The sequence below is a fragment of the Adiantum capillus-veneris genome, chromosome 18 (genome assembly GCF_014529385.1).
Source record: "Adiantum capillus-veneris isolate H3 chromosome 18, ASM1452938v2, whole genome shotgun sequence".
Taxonomy (NCBI): domain Eukaryota; kingdom Viridiplantae; phylum Streptophyta; class Polypodiopsida; order Polypodiales; family Pteridaceae; genus Adiantum; species Adiantum capillus-veneris.
In genome coordinates this window covers 120,266,774-120,278,962 of record NC_140948.1, presented here as the reverse complement: position 1 = coordinate 120,278,962, position 12,189 = coordinate 120,266,774, and the positions used below count along the sequence as shown (strand labels likewise).

Below are 12,189 nucleotides of genomic sequence, written 5' to 3'. Positions count from 1 at the left end.
TTTCCCGTTGGCCAAGTTTAGTGTGCCTCGAGATCCCGCCTCACAACCCCGACTATCGATCCCATTACTCCACCCCGCATTCAATATGGGTGTCACTTAGTCTCAAGGATCTACCGGTGTATGATCCGTAGCACATGCAATTTTGACATGTGTTCAAAGGGATTGACATTTGCACAAGATTTTAAACTTGCAAATATTTCCAAAATATGATAAGAGATAGTAATTAATGCGCCGTAGGCGTGTGTTAACATGTAAGAGCTCCTTGTGTGAAATTTCTATGGAAATAAGCCCTTTTGAAACTGAATAGATTGAATCTAAATACACTTACAATAGCCTTTCATCCATGCATTTTTATATTGTATAGGTATGCCTTTTCTTACAACACTGTTTTCTTGAGCATTAGTTTTGATGGGTGTCTTAATGTAATGTAATGTTGAGGGGAAGTCTAGTGGATGTGCCTACTAATCTTCCTCATCTTCCTCTTCCCCTCCATGCTTTTCGATCGCCCCGGAGTCCACGTCTAGTGTATCATCATTGAACCCATCATCATCTTCCCCTTGTGATGCAGAATGTGTATCATCCTCAACATTGGCATCAAGCTGAGCTTGTTTTTGTGTTGAGTCATCACCAACTTTGTCCTCTTCTTTTGTGTCCTCGTCTAAAGGATCGATGGGAGGAGAATCGACGTCATGTAGAGCTTCCTGTTCAAGTAAAATCATGGATATCTTTAAAATGCACTCCATAATAATTTGAGGCCTTTTTTTCTCTTGCTTTTGATAATATACAACCCATCATACAAATAGAAGCAAGATTGCAAGCCTTTTTCTAGGGACATGTATTTTCATAAGCAAATATATTGGCACAATAAATTCGATTCCTTTCTTTTCTCCAAAAGCACAGTATTCTGTAACAGAATTGTGTTATTCTGCCCTTGGTACGATGGAAAAATGGCGTAAGAAAGAAAGATGTACGCCGAATCCTATCGCTGATCCAACTCCTTGTCTCCCATACCTCCAAGAGTGATTTGCTACAACTCACACAAGAAGTTTTGGACAAATTCTCACAATATTTCCCACATTGTGACTTACCTCAACATCATGAGCTTCTGTGAGGGAGGCGCCGCATACCTAGCTAGGTACGATTGGGGGCAGGGGACCGCCGGCCCCGGTGGGGGGGCCGGGGGTCCCCTGCCCCCAATCGTACCTAGCTAGGTATGCGGTGCCTCTCGAGCAGAAGCTCATGATGTTATGCATTGTATGAAAAACACTGAGAAAGACTCCATTTTCCTACATGAGAAAATTTCTAAGGATCATTTAACCCAACCCTTTTCACATATTGTAGCCTATCCAAGTGGTGTTACTCTGATGTGAAGGTGGTGGAGGCATCCCCCACCTCCACAATAGCGGTCACTATAGGTAATCACCAAATTTTGTGGATAAGGGTGCCATCAAAGAAGAAAAAGCTATGGGACAGAGAAACTCATTTTTGAGGGCAACCTCGAGCTCAGACCGAGCTTTGAGGGTCAAAGGATTACAAGTTTTCTGCTTGCCACAGAAACCACTTAAGAGCAAGAACTTACCATTATAAGGCATACAAGATCGCATGTAAACTTGTCACATCTCACACGCCCTAGCTTAAAATTTTCATAATTCATGTAATTCTTATACGCACCTCGTCCTGTGCCGACATTACAAGATGAATGCCGAGAGTCAAAAATCGGCTTTCGAAGAGAGCAAGCCCACTCAAATATCACACTAGAACCCCTCCACCCCTCTTTGATCAATGGTAACTTGTGCAAATGAGAAAGTTATGGGTGAGTGAATGAAGAAACAAGAGCATTTATAGTCCTCAAGGTTTGATAGGTATCTCAAGGACAATAATGCAAGCATTTGCCTAAACTATGTGCCGCCTTGTTGGATTGTGGAACTTGTCATTATAATGCTTCTAAGCACCTCCATCATTATACACACACACATTCTCTCTCTTACACTCTCTCTCTCTCTCTCTCCCCCCACTATTAGGTTCACCCCCTTGCACCTTTGCCTTTCTCACCATAACACAATAATTTTGTGAGAATCATAATCATGTTGCATGTTGGCTCTTACTATGCATAAAGTTCCCTCTTAGTAGAATATTGCAAGGGTAAATTGATCTTTATACCTTTACCTTAAAAATATCTGAAAAGGTGCTATCGTGATTAACTCAATTCTCATTTTACTTGCAAATGTAAACTCCATTGAGCTTTGATTGACCAAGTGTGCCTAATCTTTTTTTGGGTTTGATTAAGTGGTATCTTAGGAGATACTATCTGGACTGAAGTGAAATGGGGAAGCAAAGGCAAAAGAAAAGGGTGGCTCATGTGGAGTACGGGCACCAAAAGTGGGGAGGGGTTGCACAACTCGGACATGGTGAAAGTGGAGGGATTGACGACGGGGGGCCTAATCCACCGTTGATCGCATTCATTGATTTTTTTTTTTTTAGGGTCCTCTGTCATGGCTGCCCGTCGAAACCCCGACCTCCCCCTTTGCAGTCCACGACCTATCCACCCCTCGTCACTATATGGTACGGCTCTGGCTCAGAGGGGATCTAGGGCCCAAATTTGGGGGGGGCGAGGCGGCTTTAATCTCAACCGTCGGATCATGCAGTGAACTGGGGGTGAACTGAGGGTGAACTAGGGGCGGGTAAATTGGGGGTGGGTGAACTAGGGGCGGGTAAACTAGGGTTTGATCATGTGTTATGCCAACATGGGCAACGACGTGCACTAGCGTGGTGATAGGGCATTCGTATGGCAACCGAGACATCTCGGGTTCGACCCACACCCCGAGAGGCGGGTGAACTAAGGGGGCCATTTTGGCCCCAAGTTCACCCTTAGTTCACCCCTAGTTCACTTAGTCGACGGACGACTGAGATTGCATTGAGATTTCCGCTTCTCTTTCCCACCATAGATCCCCCTTGGCTGGAGCCGTGCCATATAGTGATGAGGCTATCCACCCAAGCTAGCGCATGCTGTTGCATTGTATGCAAAGCCACATGTATAAAAATCCTGTCCCCCCTACTGCGGAGATCCGACGTCTAAAAAAGTCCTCGCACCCTGTCGATTAATCGATCGCCATTGACCCCTCGAGACTGAGACCCGTATCACTTATACACGAGGGTGACACATGAGGTGCAACATGAGGGAGGGCCACATGCTGGCTGAGGGGTGACGACAGTCGGGATAGGGACCGATTGTTTTTTCTAGTGGGGAGAAACACAAGGGGAACAAAGCAAGATATTGACATGATTGGTTAGCCCACATAAGGTGAAATCAAGTGATTGTATAGCCCGAGTTCAAACACTACCATTGCCATAAAGCTGCCCTTTAGTTCTCCCCTTAAAAGATTGGGAGAAAAGGTTAGGAACCTCTGGAGATTCGGTGAAATGGAATTTGAGAAAGTGGATGAAGCATAAAAGACACAAGGAGTTATCTAGTGCTCCATGCAATAGGCGCGAGCATAGACAACGTCTTGGGCACCAATCACCACACTAGCAGGCAGCGTTCCGCTTTACATGGACCCACCCATATAACATTTACTTAAAGAGCAGTATGAAGAACCCACTGGCCATCCACAGACTAATCTGCCCAAGAGCCTCTTGAGTCCAATATTTTGTCTTCTAAGGAGAGAAAAGAGCTCAACCTATTGTTTTGATACTTAAGTTCTTTTATTTTTTATAGCCATACTCATAACTATGAGTGGTAGATAGATGTATTAGCATAATAGAAAAAAAAGAAAGATTTCAACGGGTCCTTGAAAAAATAAGAACACAAAAATGAGCAGGTGGGCGTATGCTCTTCTCCCATTCTTGAGCCGGATTAAAGCGATTAATGCATTTATGCTCCCTTATATTGCCTTCACCAGCCCGCTTCTCAAGATGGCTAAGTGTCACTGGAAAGAATTCTTAAAACCAGTAAAATGAATTTTTAATGGAAAAACAACACGAAATCCTCCAGGCCATGGCAGTGGGCCAGATGGGAGGCAGTCACTCGGCTAGTGGATTAAGGAGGTCTCGAAATTCTTAACCCTGTCACCCATGCTAAGGCCCGCTGCGCCAAATTTGTGGTCTCATTGGCTAAACAGGATCAAGCCTGAGCTATCAAGACCAAAGATATGTTAGAAGTAGCTAAACTTGGTTCGAAGGGTGGTAGAAGTTCACGACAAAGTCTTAGCCCCGTCGTGGTCTACCTTAAGTTTGGGGGCATCTCAGAGGAAAGTGAACAATGAGGGTCTGAAGCGACTTGGGCACTTCTGGGATGGTGACATCAAGAGCTAGAAAACCATTGACCTTTTGGTAACCCAATATCAACTTAATGGCTTGGAGATATTGCTGGTCAACAAATTGATGAAAGAGCTTGACAATGTTGTAATAAAAATCTGTGAATCTGGGTTTGAGTGGAATGCCTGGAGATGGCCCGAAAGCAGTCTTTTATGGGAACCCCATTCTAAAGGCATATATCATGCAATTATGCACGAGAATAATTGGTCTAGCCCCCTTAACAAAATATGGAAAAGATAACGGCTGGAAGAACAGTGGGAGCAAGTAATGGAGAACATTTGAAAGCCAAAGTGGCAGCAGTATATGAAAATATTTCTATGGAAGGTAATGTGGGGTGCTCTAGGACAGGCATGAAGATCCTGGAGAGAGGGATTAGGTTAGATCAATGCTTGGGGTACAAGTTAGCTAGTGAGGATCTGGCCCACCTATTCATGGAATGCCCGCCAGCTATTAGAGGCACTTTAATGTTCTCTTGAGATTGCATGGATTAACACGTAAAAGGTTCTGCATGCTTAACTACTCAATTAATCTATACCGATACAAGTGGTAACTATGAGTTTTTTCAATATCTGAGTACCAATTTGACTTAACTACTCAATTAATCTATACCCATACAAGTGGTGACTATGAGTTTTTTCAATATCTGAGTACCAATTTGAGTATAGTATGGGATCGCTACTACTTGAGGATATAATATGTGGCCTGATACTTACTCGATTTGCACGATGATGATGCCTAGATGGTTTTTCCTAGCTGAAGCTTCACTATTCTTAGATGTGGATCTACCATTTTTTGATGTAGGTGACTCCTCATGACCTTAAATCCTAAGCTCATATATATTGGTTATTCAAGTCTTACTTCGCTAACATTAGAGGATTTAGCTTTGACTTATGCTGTACTGGTTGGGCTGAAAAATCACCGCTTGAGTAAGTAAAATGCAGAGTCCGGTTAAAAAGAGGTTTGCAAGATGATTTTTGATATGGATTAGTAGCTAAATTTGGAATCAGATATGTTCTGATGGGGCCTCATATACTTAAAATTTATTTTATGACTACCTTTTGATTTGAATTACTTAGGCCATGATGATGAAATGATTGGAAGACATCCTATCACACTTGTGGGTGGCTTTGTAAAGACAATACTCAATTTGTCTTTCGCTACATTTAGGTGACATGGATAACAAGTGGGATGCCCAACATCACCTACATACAAACACTTGCTAACGAACTGTTTTCTTGTGGCTATGGGTGCAGGTGAGGGCTACATTCCTTGATATATGTTGAAATGGATTGTTGTTGTTCAAATGGTTTGATGCAAGTTCGTCATTGGTTGTCAAAGGGGGGGTCACTATAACCTACTTTGACTAATATTCGTTGTACAATATTATTTAAAAATTAAGTGATTTTTGTACACAACCCTTGTACTTTACTGGTGTTTGTTGGTCTTTGAACATGTAATGTTCATTTGTGATATTGCTTTATAGGTAACTTGAACACACACACTTAGGACAAGTGGTGGATTAAGTTACTTAGTCTACCTAAGACCGCATCTCTAGTACTTTTCCTAGTATGAGGGACTCTAATACACAGCCATGATAGTTGGTAGACTTGATTGGTATCAAGATTTTAGGGCAACCACCTTATTTAGTTGTCTACTATACTTCATGTCTCTGTTATATACTGCTTATTATAGCTTACCTGTACTTGTGTGAAGTATTTCTATCTACTATACTGGTCATACTTTCCCCTAGTAGATGAGTTATTTTTTAGAACCCAAAACTAGGCTGTTTCTAGTGTTTTAATGATCTCTTGGACGATTGCGAGCTTCTGACCTTATTTTTTGGTTTTATTGAGCTATCAAGTTTTTGTGATGGGATTACTTTGAACAATTATTTTTTACTATAGTTGAACTTGGACTTAGTGTTTGAGAAATTAGTTTCCTTACAAAAATCTGAGAACGGTTTTGTTTTTGGACTAATCAGAGTTGTGTCTGTTTCAGATTGTCTCTTTTGAACAAGGCCTTCCCTTGCCTATGAAACCTCTCTCCAAGGCTTCCTTACTGGTTCTAAAATGTATTCAAGATGCTGAGGCATCGACGCTTATTACAAAATCATCTTTGGACCCAAATTTATCTCTTATTCATTGGATTTCCTTTGATCAATGGGTCAAGATCCTTGCTTTGTTAGTTAAAAATTGGCTTTGATGGTATTAAGCTACTCTCTAAAAATATCACCAATCTTTTAGGGATGGATAAATCTCACAATCATGATCACGCTAATTTCTCGTCTACAGCAATTGAACTTTTTAATAAGCTTAGGAAGTTCTGTGGTCTTAGCCCCAACTTTGTGTCAACTCCGACTGCCCCTGTGGTACTACCTACAAATAGTCTCTTTTGTAGGGATGCTGCTGCTTTGGAGGCTGTAAAATAATTTCAAAGAGAAATTTGTTCCCTTAGTGAATCGTCCCTACTGGAGATGGTTCCAAAAGTCTCTTGTGTCTATCCCTTCCTACTAATGCGACAAATCAAGGTGAGATATCTCGGTGTGGAACATAAACTATATTTGCTTCCAAATAAAAGATTTATGGCACCCATTTCCATGGAAACTTGGGTCTTCCTTGCCAATTTACCAGTAGCCACTATGGAGGAGTGCAGATTGAAAATTATCAAAGGCGTTCAATTTCTTGACAGAGGTGAACTTATTAAGGCACCCTTCAATATGCACTTATTAGATGATAAGAAGTGTGGGTCTAATGCAGGACTTTATGTTAGAAACAAAGGTACTATGACCTTCAACAAAAATAATGCTATGTATTATATAGAGACTCTGTGGAATGTTTTTAGACTTTACCTTAAGTGTGCATGCCGCTTCATAGATGGATCCTAAGGCTGCATGTGAGTTTGAGCATCATCTGGTTTGACCATGCCATTTGGTATGCTCTCAATAGCTTGAAGAGAATATTTCCGGAGAAGGCTTCACAATTGCATCTTTCCCTCTTGTGTTTGTGGCTCGGAGGACAAGCCAAGGAGCTTGTGTTAGCACAAATTTCTTTTATTCAATACTGGTCATTAATGTGTGACATTATTAAGGAGCTAGGGTCTGATGAATGTGGCACTCTCCACACAATTTATGGTAGCTCTACTACAAAGGCATTAAGAACATGGTGAGTCTCATCAAACCAAGTATTGAAGATGAGGAGTCACAATCCCTCAAATGCCCCAATACGCTTATCTCTCCGTCCTCTTCATTCACTACTTCTTTAACTCCCACTTCATCTTTTGATTCTGTATTTGGGAGAGAAAAATCTAAAAGCTTTATGAGAGGCATAGAGGTAGAGGTTTCCCAGTCAAACAATTACTAGATATGTGAAGGTGCAGGTTTGGAGAAATGAAGGTGGGTGACTATGCCTCCATGAGAAGGATGGTGCAACTGATGGGATGTTTATTCACTTCATCATTTGCTAGCAAACTTCTAGAATATTTTTCACCCAGAAGTATGAGTTTGACGCGGCTTTCGAGACTCAAATTTCTCTTCATAATTTCACCTTTGGGTGGAAGTATCATGATTCAATAAAGTCTATTTGTGTCTTCTAATGAATTTTTTCATAGGGATGTGGTTTTTGAATGTCACTGTCATATGTTTTCTAACTACTACAAGAAATTTGTTGATTTTGGTGAGCATGTTATGAGAATTGATTTGACGATCATTGAAAACTCTATAGTTAGAGGCCTTCTTAGTACGGATCTTAATCATATTCCTCTCCACCCTCTTAATCCACATCTAGCGTTTGTGGCTTTATCGGGTCATTTGGAAAACTTGGCCTTAAAGCTCCAATTAGAGCAAGAAGTTCACAAAACTAGGCCCTTGCACTAGGTGTCATCATTTGTGGAAAAATTAGTAACATACCTCAAAGCTGGCTCAACACTAAAACAAGCTGGTTCACACCTGAGGTTATGAAATCATTATCTATACATTGGTTTGTGATTGGCTTAGATAAAGCACCTAACATGACATCTATTATATGGAAACAATTGGCTATTGCGGTAGCTACTTGCCAACTTAACTTTAATGAAATTTATAAACTCCAAGACTCACCTAGAAGGACTGCAACCCTTCTCAATGAAGATTTGAGGTGATTGGGCTATGAGTTGGGGTCTGCTAAGCTTCTAGTCCTATATCCTACTTATAAAAATCACAAACATAAATTTTTATGGATCTCAGATGCATCCAGGAGGTTTTGACTAACGTCACAAATGAATTTATGGAGTGCTTGAATTAAGCTCTACTTGAACTTAAAGAAATATGTGCTACAAAAAGGAGAGACTTAAAATGGTTTCAAAATATTGAGTATTGTCCTTTTTGGCTAGTAAAAACCTCAGCAGACGTGTTTATTAATCTACCCAAGACATATTTAGTATCTTCACGACAGACATCAAACAGTGTGATGAGAATATCCCACTTACACGTACGTCTAAAATTCTTGAAGTTCTATATGAATAAATATCACTAGGAATCTCTAGGATACAAGAGTATTTCACTTTGCATATGAGCATTCTAGGTCAAAAAATTTAAGCTTAAACCACCTTGTAATTTTGATGAGGCTGGCATTCCCATGCGCTTCTCTTGCTCTCCGATAATGTGTAACCTATATCTTTCGTTTTTTGAATATAAATGGTTATTGAAAATAATGGCTGATGTGGATAGGGTAGGACTACTCTTTTTTTTTTTGCATAAATCACATAGTGTGAGCGGATATATTATAAAACCAAAAAAAAATTTACATGATAATCTATGCTCACAGCAACGAGCCACATATGCACAAGAGAACCTATGATACCCATCACCAATCAGTCCATAGAACGTGGCTTTTTACAGGGAAGCCACAAACCCATACAAACTAAAATCATACTGTCGGTTGCCACCACCACAAGCCCTCTCTCATAGAGCAAACAATGCTTTGGCCCCTCACTTAGCCTTGATTGCGTAAAGTGTGTGTATGTGAAAATGAGGAGTGAGGGCTTTACCGCTTACTGTGGAGTAATGGAGTTAATGGAGCATGAAAGCACATCTCACGTCCGTGCCTTGCCTGACTGGCTCTGTTTGTAAACTTACATTTTTGTTCTTTCCATATTACTACACTTTGCACTTGACCAAAAATGGGTTTCTATATTTTTTTCATCTTATTGGGTATTCTATAGCTGGTGATTTACCCGACAAGTTGGGTGTTTTTTTTGCAACTTACACGTGTCTTTTTACTAAATTCTCTCTGCTCATGTGTAAAATGGTTTTTTTCCTACTAATATGTGTCGTCTGTACTATACCAGGCTTTATATTTTCCTGCAATGATCTTTGAATGAGGTTTTGCATCTCATGTGCCATATTGTGGATGTTGCACCTGGTTGGGTGAATGCTCACAACTCTTGCTTGATGTGTTATGCCACGTTCAACACGTACTCTAAAATGGTTTTTTAGATAAAATTTCACACATCTTACTTGGTGCATTGTCGCGATTGTACATAACTGTGTATTTTTATGGCATTCTCAATGCATATGGAGAACGTGCTCTAAAATGACTTATTGTTTAAAATCACTTAGATGACGCATACCATCTTGACCTTTTTTGTTTTTTTATTTGATACTAAAGGATGTTTTGCAACGAAGTTTTGTTTGGAAAAAAAAGGGCAGGATGACCCTCATTCACTTATTTGGTATTAATGTTTTTTGAGACTAATTGAGAAAATATTGGCTCTATTTCTGGGCTAGGTTTTTTCGTTTCGTCTAGACCCATATACAATTTGATATGGTAATAGCATGGTTGGTCTTCAGAATGAAGCATTGAATTCTTGGGCATAAAGACTACATAGCTGGCATGGTTTATTTTTTAATAAATAAAATGTATGTGGTATCTCTCTAACTCTGGCCATCTAGGAACAACTATACTAAGCCCAATTTTTTATTACATCGACAAGTTTTAATAGAGTAGCTTGTGTGGCAGAAATAGTGCTTTCTCTAAGGAGACCACACGGATGGACTGTACAAAAACATTATGAGTTCATGGCACCATTAAACTCCTTCAAAATTAAGACATTCAAAAGTGCAAGATACCTAGTGGAAGGATTGGTATATTTAAACAAAGATACAAAATGATTAGGGACAAATTTGGGTGTAAAACACTTGGATCAGAAGGGGTAGTGGCCTTTTGATAAGAATTTTTTTATATAATTAGCTATTTAAAGTCTTCAAAATTGGGATATATAGTAACTTTATTTATAACCTACAAAAACTCATTTGTATCTTAAAGGAGTGATGACCTTTTTGATTAGAAGTTAAAAAGGAACCTAAAAAGGAGAAAAAAACACACCTTATACTTGAAAATAAGCAAAATAGGAATTCAAGAATACTTTGGACAATGGTTTTAAGTTAAAAAGGTTATAAGATGAACATGGTAAACAAGTGATAAAGTCCATCGACACTTGTAAAACTTATTCATGACTAACATCTATGTTGTCTTGTTTGCATGGATGCATGTGATAACTCTATCCTTTCTTGGGGTTTTTTTGGCTTAGCTGCTGCTGTCCGTCACTATCTGACTTTTGCCACATTATAAAACAATCAATGTAGATTATCCTATGTATAAAATCACTAGAATGAGACCTCATTCTCATATCTAGTACAAAAATATTCAAAGAATGAGTTGTTTTTGTGCTACTCCTTGTCCCTTGTCTTAAGCTAGCCGTCCTTTGAAATTTTATGTTCTTTTGTGTATATGTATTAATTTAAAACAAGAACACACACAATTAGATTCTGACCTCATCATACATCCATGCATACAGGTCACCTCGGAGATCACTGAGCACTATTCCAACCCATGAGGGACTTTCAAATGGTTCCTTTGGAAAGTGAGATACTAGCTAGGGCGTGTGAGGGATTGGCTAGTAGACATGCCCTTAAATTTGAGATAGGGAGGCCTAGATTTATTAACTTTGACTTATTATCTACTAGTCAGTTTGAAAAATCACTGCTTGAATAAGTAAACTATAGACGGTTCAAAAGAGGTTTGCAATATGATTTCTGATATGGATTATTACTGGTTGCAAGGGATAAATTTTGAATCAGATATGTTTCGATGGGGCCTCATATGCTTAAAAAATTATTTTATGACTACCTTTTGCTTTGAATTACTTAGATCGTAATGATGTAATGATTTGGAAGACATACTATCACATTTGTGGTTGGCTTTGTAAAAAAATAGTAACAATACTCAATTTGTTTTTTGCTGCATTTAGGTGACATGGATAGCAACTAGGATGCCCAACATCACCTACATACAGTCACTTGCTAACAAATTGTTTTCTTATGGCTATGTGTGCAGGTCAGGACTACCTCCCTTGATGTATGTTAAAACGGATTGTTTCTATTTAAATTTTTTGATGGAAGGTCATCATTGGTTGTCAAACGGCGGGTCACTATAACCTGCTTTGACCAAGATTTGTTGTACAATATTATTTTTTAAAAAGGTGATATAGTCACTGTGAGGGATATAGTCACCCTTGTACTTTATTGATGTTTTTTGGTCTTTGAACATGTAATGTTTATTTTGTGATATTGTTTATATAGGTAGCTTGAACACACACTTTGGCTCTTCTTCTCTGCAAGCCCCTCTCCTAGTGGAATGCCTTGCCCTGCCATGGTCCCATGTAGACTTGGAATCCTGGCCCTCCTACTTCCTACCTCCTACACAAGCAAGAGGCCAAGACAATGCTACACTCTCCCAAAGATAGATAGATAGAGAGAGAGAGAGAGAGAGAGAGAGAGAGAGGAGAGCGCCCTAGCTCTGTCTTGTGCCCCGTTTCTTGCAATGAACTCCTTTCCAATGC

At 39.6% G+C, this 12,189-nt stretch overlaps 1 protein-coding gene across 1 annotated transcript; it reads right to left on the bottom strand.

The window, feature by feature from the left end:
* Positions 1 to 196: 196 nt before the first annotated feature.
* Positions 197 to 1,828, bottom strand: LOC147436303 (uncharacterized). Its single transcript, XM_086488134.1, has 2 exons — positions 1,672 to 1,828; positions 197 to 701 (listed from the first exon to the last, which is right to left on the bottom strand). The coding sequence occupies exons 1-2, from the start codon at positions 1,687 to 1,689 to the stop codon at positions 462 to 464; spliced, it is 258 nt and encodes an 85-aa protein (XP_086344260.1). The 5' UTR covers positions 1,690 to 1,828; the 3' UTR covers positions 197 to 461.
* Between the last annotated feature and the right edge of the window lie 10,361 nt (positions 1,829 to 12,189).